Source organism: Aphelocoma coerulescens, chromosome 7, assembly GCF_041296385.1.
Source record: "Aphelocoma coerulescens isolate FSJ_1873_10779 chromosome 7, UR_Acoe_1.0, whole genome shotgun sequence".
Taxonomy (NCBI): domain Eukaryota; kingdom Metazoa; phylum Chordata; class Aves; order Passeriformes; family Corvidae; genus Aphelocoma; species Aphelocoma coerulescens.
In genome coordinates this window covers 30252259-30268834 of record NC_091021.1, presented here as the reverse complement: position 1 = coordinate 30268834, position 16576 = coordinate 30252259, and the positions used below count along the sequence as shown (strand labels likewise).

General features: G+C 44.9%; 1 protein-coding gene across 17 annotated transcripts in view; it reads right to left on the bottom strand.

The window, feature by feature from the left end:
- Nucleotides 1–16576, bottom strand: part of KALRN (kalirin RhoGEF kinase) — a 503525-nt gene that overhangs the window by 67726 nt on the left and 419223 nt on the right. Inside the window, exon 1 of one of the 17 annotated variants that reach the window (XM_069021127.1) lies at nucleotides 9304–9511. The exons of the other annotated variants lie outside the window; for them this stretch is intronic. Coding sequence (XP_068877228.1) covers nucleotides 9304–9388 — 85 coding nt within the window. The 5' untranslated portion in view covers nucleotides 9389–9511. Of the gene's footprint in view, nucleotides 1–9303; nucleotides 9512–16576 lie in introns of those variants that run through there. 17 annotated transcript variants of the gene reach the window in all.

The following is a 16576-nucleotide window of genomic DNA, read 5'->3' as shown; positions in this document are numbered from 1 at the left end:
GAGGTACCTTGCATAAACAGCTTCATTCCCTTCTGCATTACTGAGTCTCATGGCAAACAGCTGTAAAAATGCTCTACCAACAACATGCCTAATAAACTTTCATTACAAAAGCCATCTTCACTATTGCTGGGTGGTTGCTTTCTTTTGGCCCCATCTTTCAAAGGAATCAGGAAAAAGAAACACTTACTTGAACACAACAGCAAGGATTACTCTAGCAGCAGAGGCTCTCTGATTCCAGAAAGGCTTTGTTGAATACAGGTGACCTGTTACTGCATTTTAAGATATCTAAACACAGACATCACCTGCCTGATAGTTTACTATCTCCAGGACAAGTGACTGCAGTGAATACTGAGCAAGCACCAGCCTTTCAATGTTTGTCTGGAGCTTGCCTTGCTGTAGACTTGTCTTAGACACACTGCCAGATAAAATTTTACAGCACCACAGCTCTGAGCAGCTACTGCCCCAACACAAGCAGCCTGGAATGTTTGAGCCTGGGTAATTTCTCAGATACTAAGACAAAGTCAAGTAAGATGCTGCTCTCAGCTCAGCACCTGTGCCCTGGCAGGAGCTGTGCTCTGCTATTGTGGAGCAGAAGTTACCACTAACATTCAAAGCATTTGCCTCCTTCTTGCCTAAAGCTATGATTTTCCTTCTGCTGTCCTAGAAAGAATCCCTGTTGATTAATATTTATTCCATTTCCTAAAGAAATCTATTCAGCCTCCACATGCTTCAGCTGAGAGCGATGTTTGAACATTGTGTTGATCCTCAGAGTTCAAACTGCAGAAGGTACAAAGAATACCAGACTTGAGGCATTTGAATGGTATTCACTGTGAATCATCATTTTACATTGTACCATTCAGACACATTTGGATCTAAAATACATTTCCATTTCTAATTAAAACAGATTACCATTAGTAACTAAAGAATGTCTTAAATCAGAATCCCTAGGCCATAAAAGCTAATTGCACGATGCTAAAACTGGATTTCAAAAATATACATATTATACCCCCTGCAGGATTAATTAGGCAACATCTCTTCAAAAGAGTTCTAAAAAGTGTATTTATTCAGCATGCGGTGAAATTATACCGGTTGTGCAACACTTCCCATGGCCTGCCTTGGCTCATGCTCCCAGGGCAGCGGAGAGCTGGGGCCTTGCTCATCAGGGGTTCCCAGCATGGACAAATTGGATTCAGGACTGCGGTTGATGAGTGGGGACACATACAGAAGCAGGAGTGGCTGCTCTGGCCACAGTCAATTGGCACAAGGAACAACGTGATCTTGGGTACGTGCATGATGTGCTCCCCAGGACATGCAGGCCTCCAAAAAAGGCTGAAATCAACTAGTCCATATGAATCTGGAAGCTGTAACTGCTGATGATCTGATGCTCAGTTGGTCACTGGTTTCCTATGTGACCTCAGGAAGGTTCTGAATGCCCCCTGAGCTGTAATGTGTTTTCAGAGAGGTTGCGGCTGTACCGCGTGTCTTGGGGATGTGAGAAACCTCTGCTCACCAAAGCTGCACGTGCCTTATGAAGGGATGAGAAAAAAACCCAACAGAGCCTAAGAGGCCCTTGGCTGCTACAGTCTGTAGCTGTTACTGTCAGCAAGCCTCAACTGCATGAAAAAGTGTCCTCAGAGGATTTAGCTGTAGCTGGGCATGTGCCACTCCCAGCTTTCTTCTGAGCTGCTTGCTCCATGTGAAAAATGGACATGGAAAAATGCTCAGAAAACATAACAATGGAGATACCTCCATGGTCACTAAATCCAGTCCCTAATCACCACAGGCCACAGTCCATCACTTTCCTAAACTTTACTTTAATGTTTTCTTGTGCAAGTGAGCAAGAGATCTTTGCTCAAAACTCACATATAGACTGTACTTGTGCTTTCCTGTACACAGCAACTTCAAATTTCCATGTTTAATTTACAACCTTCCAATACAAAAGATAATAATCTTCACCAAAAACCACCTATTGGCTCCCCAGGATGATGTTTGCTAATGGGTTCCCAGCACCCATTGGCTCCCAGGCTTCACCCCTTTATGGAACTTCACAGCCTGGAATGTCATTTTGCAGGGGATCTGAGATTTCAAAGCTGTTGAGCTATGCCAGGACTAGCAATGGCTATACTACATGGGACAACCAAGTGCACTGTGGGGTGCAATAAGGGCAACAGAACAGCAATTACTAACTCCTCATGTGGCAACACACAAAACAGGAGACACATTTTTTCCATTTTCCAGAAGTAGCCACAGTTTCTGTATAGTAAAGGAGCACCCACAACCGCTGGGAAGTACTGGGAGGTCAGGGAGTAAAATCCAGTCAGGACTTTCTGTAACATGATCTTATGTGTCCTACATTATCAAAAAATAAATGACAAATACATAAACTGAAGTGTCTGTAATGGGTCTCTCCCTATCTAAAAGAAACCCCATGGCTGTTCTATTATTAACTGCTGTAATTCAGCTTGCAGGTTCTATTTTTCATCTCATTAGAACTTCACTGGAGACATTTTCATATTTTGTCCTAATTATATGAAAGGAGCCCAGGTGATGTGTGTGATTCCCAAGTTCTCAGCCTGCTGGGGAGAGCACTGTGGGGCTGGTCCAGGACAGAGGCTGAAGGACTGCGAGGCAGGTCAAACTCAACAGAAGCCCCAGTGGGATGCACTAACTACCTTTAATTCAAGGACTGGTTGGTGTTTCAGCATAAACAGCCACATCAAACAACAGGAGCTAAGAACAAACACATTAATTTTTGTTTTGTGGTTTTCCAATGGCAAAGAATGGTCAAGGGAGATGATTTCAAGCTTATCTCATTAGAGATAATCTCATTATTTTCTAATAATTCTTTACATGTCCTGAAGTCCTACTTGTGATTGCATCTTTTTTAAGAAGACAGCCAGATGTGCTTCTATAGTTATATTAAAAGGTAACATGACACAGAACTGTGTGATGCAATATTAGCAATTGAACAGTTCTGCAATAGCAACTGATGCAGTGGCTAAACTGGCAGAAAATTGGATTTCCTTACTGAACTGAAAACCACAATATCTGTAGATCCCTGCTGTAATCACTAACTGCCCAACCAATTCCTCTCTTTGGAAAAGAAATTGCAACTTTTGCCAAATATGAAAATGTTTTCATAAAGCCTGTTAACAGACCAGAATTAGACTGAAATGTAACAGTGTTCTGGTGTGCTTGAGAAGTATCTTGATGCTATTTTTAGACTGAAAACTTTGGGAGTTTGGGGGGTTTTAAGTTTGAAATGATAGATTAGTTTTCCCAATACACACACAAGTTTTAACAAGGTGTGTGCTGAAACATAACAGTATGGGAAAAAACCCAAACAAAATCCTTCTGGGGTCATGTGAAATAACTGCCCTTTTTGTTTCACTTCAAAATGGATAGATTTTATTTCAGCATCCGTGCATTGAATTCCTGAACAATACATCTATCAGGCACTTATTTTATAGGAAAACAGTATGTTTAATTACCTCATGTCTTTGCACTGAGCAGGGAGTTACCAAAGCTATATTTTTCACAATTATCTGCTCTCTTTTCCTTAGAATAAAGTCTCCCTTCTTCAGGTTTTTGACAATGGAGTAAGGCTTTGTGGGTTCTTACATGCTCCTTGGAATGAATGGGAAGTTTTGGAGCTTTGCCTGCATAAAAGCAAATCCCATGTTTCTTTAAAGCTGAATGAATTTATAAAAGTAGAAAACAACACAGCAATCTGAATAATAAGGGTCGCCACCATGTATTCACCCCCAGACCAGCGACTGAAAGCTGATGTTTATAGAAGCTCTTGCTATCTCTTTTTCACATATGAATTAATATCTGAAAGTTTATTTTCTGTACTACTTTTTGTTGCATCCTCTGTATAACCACATGTCAAACAACTGCAAGATTAGTCACAACAGGGAGACATGAAGCCAGAGGATGAGGAGCTAGCTTGTATCAGGAGAGTTAGAGCTGTCTAAAAGTGCACGTAAGTTTCAAGAGAAAAAATAGTAACAGTATTATTGCTTGGATCTTGGAAACTGAGAGGAAGTTGCTAAAGCATCCCAACACTGGCACTGACATGACAAACATTCAATTTACAGAAAGTGGCTGGTGGCAGATGAGAGCAATGCAGCAACCAGCACTCCTGAAAACCTCAAACCTCCCGTGCTCTTGGACACTTTATATTTGACAGTAATACAGACCCACTGAAAATATGACCTGCTGTATCAATGAACAAGGTTCCCATCCTGAAGAAACCTTCCTGCAAGCAGGTAAGATTTAACAACACTTAAAACTAAGCAATCCTAAAATGAACTCACTGTCCCCCCAGCCTGCCATGGCTTCTCCTTTGACTGTCCATATTTAGAGGTTACTCATCAGACCCAGGACTTCTCCTGAAGTCCTCCTATGTGTCATTGCCACACAAATGCTAAGAGGTTCAGAGTAGTGAGTCTATTTACCCCAAAAGACTGGCATGGGGACTGTCAGTCATGCTTTTGGGACATGCTCAACCGAGGACCAGGAGGGTGTAGAGCAGGTGTGAGAAAGCAGTTTCACACCAACAAAAAGACTGACTTTTTTTTTTTTGCTAATAGTATTCACCATGTCACGTTAATCCTGCTTGCTCAACTGAGCAGCATTTTCATCAACTCTTTTGTCCCTTTCAATAACTCTCTGCTATGACCTTCTCTGACTCCTGACTCAGCCTGCAGAGGTGGGAAAACACAGGACTTGGAAGAGATGTTCCTGTCATGGGCTAACCAGTTTTCTCCTAATAGAACTGGAAGGAAATAACAACAACTCTCACAAACCTCTCCACAGCCATTTGCTCATGAATTTGCCAGGACAAAGAGCAGAGCTCAACTCTGGCATGAGAGGGAGAGAGACTGCCTACAGAGGACCAGTACACTTGATCCTCTTGACTTCGCTGAGATTCAACTAATGAGCAACAGATGGACATCACCCAAGGACTTTATTTGGGGAACCTAACAGTTTCCTCATATTTTTTATTCAAGAAGGACCAGGAAACTAAGCAAGCTTTGGTTGACACCCTTAATTTTACTATTGTTTTCTCCTCTGCCTCAATTTTGACAGAGCTGCTTTGGCCATGCATTCCATTATGCTTTACACAGTGCAACCATGGTTCAGCCTGAAGCACTAAATAAAATATGTTCAAATTAGGAAATGTTATGGGCTTGAATATATTACTGCAGATCACTCTCTTGCTACCACTCAGCACAAAGGTACCAGTTCCCTTAGCAAAGCCTTGCAGCTCCCTGTAACAGTGTCAGCACCTTCTATAAAAAGCACCATCAGGTCTTACTTGTTACCTAATGAAGAAATAACTTTTATTAATGTGCTGTTGACAGCCCTTGTAATGATGCCGGTTTTCCTAACTTCCAGTTAAGGCTCTGTTTCTGCCCAGCTAGGAAAGATGTACAGGGTGTCTGGCTGAACCCGCTTCACTGCACAGAAGTCACCAACACTCTGTCAAGACAAGCTTTCTTTGTTAAACTTACAGCAAATACCCAGTAACAAAGATTTAGGCAAGAAGAGGAAAAGGAAGGAAGGCAAGAAAAAGAAGACAGAAAATTGCAGTAAGAAGACCAAAAGTGTAGGAGATAGGACAAGCTGGAGGGACAGAAAATTTAAAAGAAGAGGTTTACCAGGAGCTTAGCACAGACAGAAACCCACTCAACCTTTCAATTTTAACACAGATTTAAGGTTTGATGTTCAGATTAAGTTTCTTTTGTTCTGAAATTAAAAGTTTGGATAAAACCAGAAGCCTGCTCAGAAGAGCAACTGCTCGAGGAGGCAGAGGATGAGTTCTTTATTGAAGCCAATACAGTGCATCCATTTAAATCCATCCTCCTGGTTTCTGGCTACCCTCAAGTAGAAAGTGTACTATATTCTCACCTGAAGCCACACTGCAGCCACGTAATATTACTCAGCTGAAATCTTAAGTTATTCTGAAAATTGGTTACTTTTAACCACAGACCCTTTTCTTTTTCTGTACCTGGTACACTCACAGCCAGCTTCTCAAGTCTAATAGATGGGAACATCTCTCTCCTTGTGCTCAAAGAAAAGCATTTCCTACACCTTGTTTGTGCTTTCCACCCTCGTGGTGTCCCTTAGGGCAGTAAGACCACAGCACACTCCAGTTTGGGTTAGAATTGAATGAGTTGAACTACTGCAAAAAAAAGTCCTCTAAATAAGGCCCCAGGTTTAAGGTAGCACACAGAATTTAATTTTCAGGTTAAATCTGAGTTTCTGGTTAGTCTTTACATCTCCCTGTGCATCAGAGCCTGGAATTTAGTCTCCACCCAATGTCCATGTTCCCTCTCACCGATGGGCTTCAGAGCCCTGTGCAGAAGGTAATGCAGAGGAACGGCACTGACACACTGGACTTGGCTCTGTGCTTAAACGCAACAAAGTTTTGATCTTCTCACTTTCAAGGCATGCAGCTGACCATTTGCTTTAGAAAAGACATTTCACAAAGCAGGTATCCCTCCCATCTCTTTATTTTCCATCATTTTCCCACTTTAAAAGTAATCTCTAATCTGAACCCCACAGATAACTGAGGAGATAAACTTCTTGTTAAAAAACATAGGGTATATTCAATTGCAAATCTTAGGCTGATTTCTAAGGAGAATTCAATGGCTTTCTAGCTATCAGCAGACCATCAGAATTTGAAGCCTCTTCCCAGGGACAGTTTTGCAGCATTAGGAAGCATCCTGTTACACTAGGTAACTTTGTACTTCTGCGTTTAGGAGATACGGCAAAAAGCCTTGCTTGCTCACTCTTGTCTTAGTAAGGCCACTGGCCTAAATGCTATGCAAGTGTACTGCTCCTAACTACCCCTTTTTATGGCTGGGAGCAAGTGACAGACTCTTGCTCTGAGGCACTCCTATATTAGGATTCGTATCTCTCTATACTGCAGAACAGAGAAATAGTCCTTATTTAGTTCCTGCAGGCAACTGTCGGGGTCAGAGTAAAATTGCAAATGATACTAAGTGTCACTTGCTTTCTCTGGATGGATCCCAACAGCTCTGTACATGGGCAAAGCTGACAAGACCAGAAACTCACTGAGAGAAGCAAGCAAAAAAGCAGCATCAAGATCTCTAGTGCTGCAACAGACAGTAGAATACTAATGCAAAAGAGTTTGAGTCATCTGTCAAAATCCTTCAGAGAAATGCCCAGTTACACAAAACTTACGTATTTCATTATACACAGGGGACCTCGGGTTTGGGTTTTTTTCAGCTCTGCATTATTGCTGCTATTTAGGAGATCAAGCATCCACATCACTTCCAAGCTCCGTGAAAAGCAATGATGCAGCTCATACCCACTATGTGAGCACAAAACCTGGGTTTGACAAAGACTGCAGGCTCATTTTCCCTATTTCTCTCACTGGACTGCTCTTATTCACACAACAAAACCTACTCAGTTATTGCAAAAGATCAAGATACATCAGGCACTGACACCAAGAAAAAGCAGAGACAAATTTCCAAAGGAAAAGGCAAGGTCACCTATGGGGCAGCACTGAGAATAGCTCCGAGGTGCTTCACACCCATCTTAAATACAAACTTCAGTCACCTATTTGCACTGCAAGCCTGAGATCAGTGAGAAGCCCTGGGATGAACAGTGTCCCCTCCCCCCGGTGATCGTTGACAACACAGAATACACGAAGTTAGAGCTTCAAAGGTCTGGTTGCCACATTAAAGCATCTCCAAGCTTAATGGCAGAAGCTGCCAACAAGGGCAAACTGATGCTGTAATCTGGGACACCTGAATCCCTTGTCAAATGTCAGGTTTGATACCTGCTTAAATTCAGGGAGTATTTCCACCATCTCTGGTTTTCTTTAATAAATACAGCACGACAGACAGCCTTTTAGAACTTTTCGCCCAAAGTTTACAACCAAGAACAAGAAAATAGTAGATCAATCTGTATCGCAAAACACCTTTTGTTACCGACCCAGTAAAACAGAACTGCAAACATAGTTAACATTTCAACCCGAGAGAGAAGAGCCAGCTGTTTCCCCTTCCCCCTTCCAGAGACGTCTGTAGGCAGGACAGGCAGCAGGGAGACTCTAATCCATTAGAATCAACATTTTCAAGACCAGAGCTCTGTCAGAGAGCTTGAATACTGCTCCAGCCTGATGCATGGGCCAACACATTAAACCACAGGCTGTCCAAGAGACTTGGCTTTCACAGTGGTTTAGTACCACAGCTTTTCTGCAGGCAGCCCTACCCCTACAACCAGATTACATGTTCCTCCTTAAAGGCTGCAGAACAGCGGGGTGTTGTGCATTGACCTCAAGAATCACTTCCTTGGCATGAAGTGGTGCGTTCTCCCCAGGCTAAAAAAGATCACATCTTACGAAGTAGTGGCAAACTCCATCACCAACTAGTTTGCTGCTGTCACCACATAAGCATGACTAATTCAATAACTGGGGAAAGAGGACTCCTGCATTGCGAACGTGTGCCTCAGGAAACGAGTAGTCCCACCCATCCTCAATGTCATCTTTATCTGCTCTTGACTTGGGTTCCAGAGTTACAAAAAAATCCTGCATTTGAGAGCTTTAGTTATTTTTAAAAAAAAGAAACACACAAAACAAAAGCCAAGTTTTGTTCAGGACATTTTGCTTGGCCATTCAGAGAACAGGAAACATCGAAATACCACAAGCAGATCTTTGAAAAACCTCACATTATCCAGAACAAGTTGAAGAGCCATATCGCAGCATAAAGAGTGCAGGCTGCGAACCCTTCAGTCAATGCATATGAGCTGCGCTGTTCCACATAAAAGCCAGATTTTGATTTTATTTTTACAAGGCACTCCAGCTGCCCTGGCTTTCCCACATCCCTCTCAGCATTTCAGCTCAGCCAGCTTCCCCAGACCTTCCCCCATCACCATTCAGAGATTTGTGAACTGTGAGAAACAGATGTTCTCAAAGCATTTTGCTCGTACTCGAGCCCAAGAAAGACTAGAAAGGAAGGGGGGAGTTGGGGGGGGAGAAAATCATTTAAGCAAATATTTCTCTTGACCCTACAGTCCCAGGGTGTTTCCTACCAGCAATGATAAAATGTAAAAACTGTAACTGTAAAACTGCATCCACTCCAGCCGTCTCGCCCGCCGTGCCCGTTACCGGCTCACCCGCCGCTGTCCCGCCGCTGTCCCGGGGCCGAGGGCACCGCTGTCCCTCGCTGTCCCCGGGGCAGCTGGCGGAGGGACGCTGCCCTGCCGAGGGCACCGCTGAGCCCCCAGCAGCCCCCCGGGACAGGCTCCCCACCCGCGGGCCCCACCGACCTTTGCAGGCGCAGCAGCAGCAGCACTTCGCCAGGAGCCATCCTACACCGGAGCGGGCGGGATAGCCGCGCCTGCCCGCTTTCATGCTGCCTTCGGGCTGCTCATGGCAAGGAGCCACCGGCCCGCTTGCGAAAAACAACAAATCAAATAATAATAATAAAAAAGGCCCTAAAGCAAAAAAAAAAAAAAAAAAAAAGGTACTTGGAAGCAGCCGAGCAGCGCGGCAGAGGCGCTGGCGGCCGCCGGCAGCCGCTGTCCCCGCCGAGCCCGGCGCGCACCTCCGGGGGCGGTGCCTGGAGCGGGGGGCGGCGGGGGCGGAGCGCGCCCGGCCCGGCCGGGGAGGGGGGGCTGTGGCCAGACCGAGCTCCGCCGCTGGCTGGAAGGAAAAATGAGTTTTCAGGGGGAAGAAATGTAGAACGGCGGTATCTGCGTCCGGGCAGGCGGCATCCGAGATCGGGAGCGAGAAATAAAAGCTGTCTGGGAGGAAGTTTGCTAAAGCTCTGATACGTTGGGGGGGGGAGGGTCCACCAAAGCCTTTAAAAGGCAAAACTTGTATTGCTGTGGGGTTTTTTTTTAACTTCACAATGTTCTTGGTTTCCCTTCCCGTTCCCCGTGCCATTCCTTAACTTAAGCATCTGACAGCTGAAACTCTTTACCACCAGCTGAAAATACTGCCCAACCCAAGGGTTCTGTCTGCTTCCTGCAGCAGCAGACCTGTCTGAAGCACTGCAGAGGGAATGCCTACCCTTCTGACACACGGACCAAGACACTTGAGATCCAGAGGCACAGCTTGCTTTGGAAGGCGCCAGCCTGTTATGTTAGGATTTCCCACCTAAAGCATAGAAAACTGGAGGTGCCAAAAACATCCCAAACCTTGCTGGAGGCAGCTGGTAGGAGAGGTCGGGCGGGATTCCAGAGCAACAGCATCATAGTTTTGCACTCTTGCATCAAAAGCTGAACAAACCCAACAAGCTACTTCTCCCAGGCAGACACAGGTATTGAGAGCGAGAAGCAGAGGGAGACGTGCCTCACTTTGTGCCACTCTGTGCCAGGGCTTCAGCCTGAGCAGGCACGGCTCTGCTGGTGCCACAGACTGCTGATCTGGACTAAGGCTTTTGGTAATGGCTTCGGGGTAAGTGCCCCTCCCAGGGGGCCAAAGGCCATTTCTGGAGACGAAGGGAGGGTTGTGGCCACAGCAGAGTGCTCAGAAACCCACCTCAGGTGGCACCTGTGTGGTTGGGTGCTGTTGTCCAGGGGCAGGCCTGGACTGAGTGATTCCATGGAACCGTCAGGTGGGATCATGCAGACCCTGGAGGCCTCCTGGCAGAAAGACCCCAGTACCTGGTGCCAGGAGAGGGACAGAGGTCCTCCCTGAGAGACTCCATCCACCACAGCGGCAAATATGAAACCTTCCTGCTTCACTTCTGGTTGCTCTGCAGGAATTGTTCTTTGACTACAGCCTCACTGGAAGGACTGACAACCTCATAACGATCCTGAAGCATGCACATTTTTCTGCCAATGCCCTTGAGCACCAAGGTGTTTTCAGTACATGAGAACAAAGAGCACTGCAACTGTTTCCCATTTGCTGGGTGTTGTGTCTTTCTTTGACTTGGGTCTTTGCCTATCTAGGAGCTGCAAGCGAATGTCTCGGGGGTGCACTCAAGGCTCTTGTGCCTGTAGTAGGGAGATAATAAGTCACACATGAAGCAGAAACCGAAGCTGCAGCCAGAGAAGGAAAAGGTGGGCTGGGAAGGAACTGGGACACCCTCACCTTCTGCACCTCTTCCTTTCTGTGTTTGTCCCCGCCATGGCTCTCCAGGCAGCAGCTCTTCAGGTGGCTGTTTTGGCCACCCAAAGTGCCAGACAGTAAGAAGGCACCAACTCAGGTCCTCTGAGTGATTCAGGAAACTTACACCAGGGCTCTTCTGAGAAGGCAGCTCCTCACCTCTGCTTTTTTCTTCGAACTGCATCTCTTTTCTAACCCACCCTCGCATAGCATGCCCACCTCTTGCCCCATGGGCTGGCTGCCTCCCACCTGATCTCAGCCTGCTGTGTGCAAACAGAGAAGTGGTAAGGTGAACATGTTCTTCACTGGCATTTTGCTGCTCATGCGGCATCTGCCCAGACCGGCGATACAGGACCTGAGGCAGGAGCAGGCTATGTGCAGCACCTGATTTGCCAGATCCCACCTCTTGGTGGGTTTTAAAAATCATCTTAAGAAAACCTTTAAGGCTCCTCATTTAAGAAACTAGGAAACAGCCTAAGCTTCTCACCTCTAGCATTTCACCTCCAAATTCCCATGACTCTTGGAAGAGATGTCCGTTGTGAGGAGCCTTGTGGGTCTCTTCCAGCTCATCATGTTCTGTGATTCTGTGTGAGCCTGGCAGCAGGACCTGGCATGGTGGGGGGAGCCCGGGGAGGCAGGGGGGAACTGGGCTGATCAGAGCCATCAGCTGAGAGCCAGAGCAGTGGAAAAACACGGAGAGTGTGCCGGTAGAGGCACCACAGTAACCCTGCCGGGGGATGAGGCTTCGCTAAACCAACACATGGACATGGAGTCTGAGACTGTGAGGAGAGTTGGGAAGCAAGGTCATAGCTCTTGTAATTGCAGCCAAGCTTTAAAACATAATTAAGGTGCAATCTCAGCTCTTAAAAAAACTCCATCCCTAATTAAAACAGAATTGAAGTAATTATTGTGGGAGAAAGCAGGCTCTGCCCCTCCCCGATCTACAGTTCCAGCAGTGTTGTGAAGGTTACCTCTATAAAGTTGCTCTTTAAAAACACATACATCTACACATACTCACTGATGAATTATACATGGAATAAATATTTCACAAAATAAGGCTGAAAGCCATATTCTTAATAACCACACCATATCAATTAGCCCCCATAAAGAAGAGGAGGAGACATACTGTGGGCAGTCTAGTTCAGCTCCAGCCCTAGCTGGGAAAAACATCTGTCAGCAGTAGCAAATAGGCACTATGCTGCCAACTGCATTGACTCTTTAGCTTCAAATAGGGAATTCAGCCTTTGGGATGTAGAAGTGCTGCAGAGATTGCGTGGGGGATGGAAATCTGTACAGCCCACTTGCCCTAGGTGGAGGGCAAGGAGCTGCTTGTCTGTGTCTAGAAGATTATTGGGCAGGCTGAATTAATGTGTGACTGTGGTCCATATCTCTATGGAACTATCTGTATGTCCCCTGAGAAGGAAAACACCCCTATCCTTGCTCTAACCTGTGCCTGAGTCAAAGAATAGAGTCATAGAATGGTTTGGGTTGGAAGAAACCTTAAGGGTCATCTTATTCCAACCCTGCTGCCATAGGGAGGGGCACCTTACACTACATCAGGTTGCTCAAAGTCCCATCCAGCCTGGCCTTGAACACTTCCAAGGATGGGGCAGCCACAATGTCTCCAGGCAATCTGTTCCACTGCCTCACTACCATCACAGTAAAGAATTTCTTCCTAATATCTAATTTAAATTTCTCCTTTTTTACTTCAAAACCATTCCCCCTTGTCTTATTACTATCTGCCCTTGTGAAAAGGCAACCTCCCTCTTTGCTATAAACTCCCTTTACTGGAAGGCTGAGTCACAGGAGTTCTTTGAGGAAACATCTCCTGGCACCACACTCCAAACACTCCAATCATTACCTGGAGTGGAGGGAGCAAGAAAATTTTATGGCCCTGACTGGCTGCATCTGAAGCTCAGGCCATTAGCAGTGTGCCTGCACCATGGGCCATGTGTGCTGCCCTGCCCAACACAGATGATGGAGGGGAAGTCATCTCAGTCTAATGTCAGGATGACAAGGGAATTACTTCTGTCTACTCTTAAATACACCTTTAGGAATTCCCTGGGCATATGAGTTCCCCTTTCATATGACATCTGAGAACGTCTGTTAAAAGCACTGTTGTTGCAGAGGGGAAAGAAGTTCTAATACTTTTACCCAGCCTTCCTGAGAAAAAGTTGGGGTGAAAGATGGAACACAGATTTTTTCACTGCCTTCAGTGCTCCCTCACACCTGCAGTAGCTATTTTATTTTCCTAGGTTATAAACTGAGGGATCTATCTGAGGGAAACACAGGACAAAATAATGAAGGGATGTAAACTGGCATGGCTTCATTTTGGGTCAACACAAATGCAGTGAAATACGCCTGGCCCAGATCGCCCTGGAGGTCTGTAATGCAGAACAGCCGTGACAATATTTCTCCCATAGTAACAGGTGCTGTTTCCTTCCCCCCAGCACATGCACAGGGAGATGAATAATGTAATAGCTGTCAGGAGCATCTGTTCATTACTTATGCAAGTCAATTCCACATTGTGCGTTAGGGTGTAAAGAGATCTCTGCAGAAAATCCATCCCTATGGACATCACTGTCACGGAATAAGATGTACTACGGTTGATTTATTTTTTTAATCCAATGAAGCTTAAGTATTAGCTGCCCATTTTTTAGGGAGGAATAGCAAACCAACTATCTAACAGAAATAACTCATGGATGGCAAAAGGAAGATGGATTTGTACAGTTTTAAAGCCGTCAGTTAAATATGTGGTGTGGCTTGCAGAGTCAAATTCAGATAGCATAAAAGCATGCATGAAATTTAAGTTTTCTTAATAGGGAGAGGTATATACCTCTACAGAGCAGTTCAGAGGGTGCAGACAGGACAGTAAACATGGATGTTCTGAAAACCAGCCAGTGAGAACCACCAGGAATAAGGACTTAGCAGAACTTGTTTTCGGATTACGGTCTTGTTTCAGTTCATGGAGAAATCAGGAGTTACACTGCCGCTTCAGGAGCCCAGTAGATGCTGGTTTCATTACTCATTCTGTCACTTGCTTTCTGGGTGACTTTGGGGGAAGAAATGACCATTTCATGCCTCAATTTTCCAATGTGCAATAAAAGAGTATCAACATTTCACATTCCCTTTAAAGTGGTCTGAAACAGAGATTAGATATCCTACACTGAACAACAAGAAGAGCTGTCACTGTTAGCTATGTCTTTAAATGAGTGTGGCAAAATGTGGCTCTGGCACTATTGGCCTTTAGAATCAGTATTAAAAAGAACCTGGATCCATATGTCTTGCCTGCAAATGCTACTCATGAAACCAGGTAAATCTGAACAACTGGAGGGAAACAGATTGGCAGAGTGAAGCAGTCCTTGCTCAACCAACACATTTCAGTACATTATTCTTGGCTCTGGCTCCAGCTATTTTCAACAGCACTAAACAGTCATTAGATTAAATCAAATGAACCACATTCTTTAAAAATAGCCAGAGCCTTGTCATGCCAGTTGGAAAAAACAACAAGTTTATTGGGTACTAAAACAGATAAAATAAATTTAAAATAAATAAATAAACGGAGTCATATTCCCTCCTGGCGCAAGAGAGCACAACTCCAAGGAGAGGTTTTTGGCTCCTCAGTTCAGCACAGTGGTAGGTAAAAAAAGAACATTCTCAACTAGCTAAACCAAACAAATTAAGAAGAAATATAGACAGTCCAGAACAACCTCCACGCTGAACTGCAATGTAGGCATATGTTCAGCAAATGTTACATATATCATTCTTATCCCTCTGCTCTGGATGTCAGCACAGAATGGATTTATGGCATCTTAGAAGAGTTGCCATGACCTAACAGCATCCTGGCACACCAACTCTACTGTAAAGCCAAAGGCCACAGCCAGACCCATCTGCTCTGCTGTGATGGACCTCACCTTTACATACTGCTCACCCACCTCTCCCAAACATCCCAAGTTTTACTGACACCAGCCTCTCTTTCCTTATTTACAACCTATCTTCTCTCTTTCTCTGCATTCTGTAAAGAAGAGTCTACAGAAGGAGAGAAGTTGCTTGGAGACTTATCAACAAAAGTGTCTTAAAAAGATCTTCAAGTAAAAGTGAATGACTGTGGAGCACACCACAGAATAAGATACACATATTTGCTTTCATGTGTCTCAGTCTGTCTCAAGGGAATTTAGAGTTGTCCCCAAAATATTCATGTAGGTACAACCTAGGATAGTTTCACCCGCTCTCGGGAGCAGAACATGTCTGCAGAACACATGTGCCCCTGCAACCTCCAGCTTAACTTTGCCTCTCAGAGATCTCAGAACAGATTCCTACGTTATCCAGTTCCTCTGGTTTCCTGGGCACAGGACCAATTCTCCTATACATACAGCTTCTTCCTAAGCAGTAACCATTTGCTGACTGAGTTGCCTAAGAAAACCAGTTACAAGCTGGTGCAAAGTACAGCCCCGTTACCATCCTCCCAGACCTCAGTGTAGGCTCACCTGCCCCTGGAGTGGCTCTACCACTTCAGCAAGGTCTTGTGTGAGCAGAGGGGTCTTGTCTGGCCTGCCAGCAGCACCACCAGATGAGTTATGCTCAGATGATTCTGCAGCAAAAAGCCTCACCTCACAAACCAGTGTGACCTGGGAGGCCCATAAGTGAAACCACACACCACATTGTGTTGGTACACTATCGATTCGTTGCTGGGGAGCTGTGCTGGAAGGTGGGCACATCCTGAACGAGCTACTGGTCACAATAAGAAAACCCCAACCCTTTAACAGAAAAGAATGAAATAAAAATTTAAAGCAGGTTTTGTGTTCGTTTCCTGAAGCACTTATCTCCATTAGAACAGAGACATATCTTTGGGAGTTACAGCAATACCCAATGACAGAAGACAAGGAGCATTAAAGTGCTGCCTTTTGGACATGTTTTGGCTCCTGTCTTACTGTGTTGGGCCTCGGTGGGGAAATCACGAGCCTATCTCAGCCCATCATGGTCTGCTTTCCAAGACAAACAGGCGCCTCACCCACTTGTGCATGACACAGGTGAGTTGTTCTAGCAACTACAAACTAACAGTGTAAGAAAAATATTCCCGACCTGCTTGTCCCAACTTGCCTGAGGTTGTTCTATTTGGATGGTAGAAGCCACAGCTGATTTTCCTTTAAACGCCATTTCTCTTTCTTTAGAGTAAGTTGTTACCTGTTTTGGTTTGTTTGTTTGTTTGTTTAATGGAAGAGTATTCAGATTATTTTCCTGAGATGTTCTGCAGCAAATTGCAAGTTCTGTTCATCACCTCTCCCCCATCCAGTACCCAACACAAACAGCGTTCAAGGCAAGCTAAAAGAAAAATTAAAAATCTGGCATACACTATTTGCTACTTAGAGAGAAAATTTTCTCTGCTTGGCCCATCTGGGGGAATTGCACTGAAATTAAAATAAAATTCAATGTCAGTATTGTAAAGGCTTATATTTATTTGGGCCAAATTACTGCATTAACTGTACT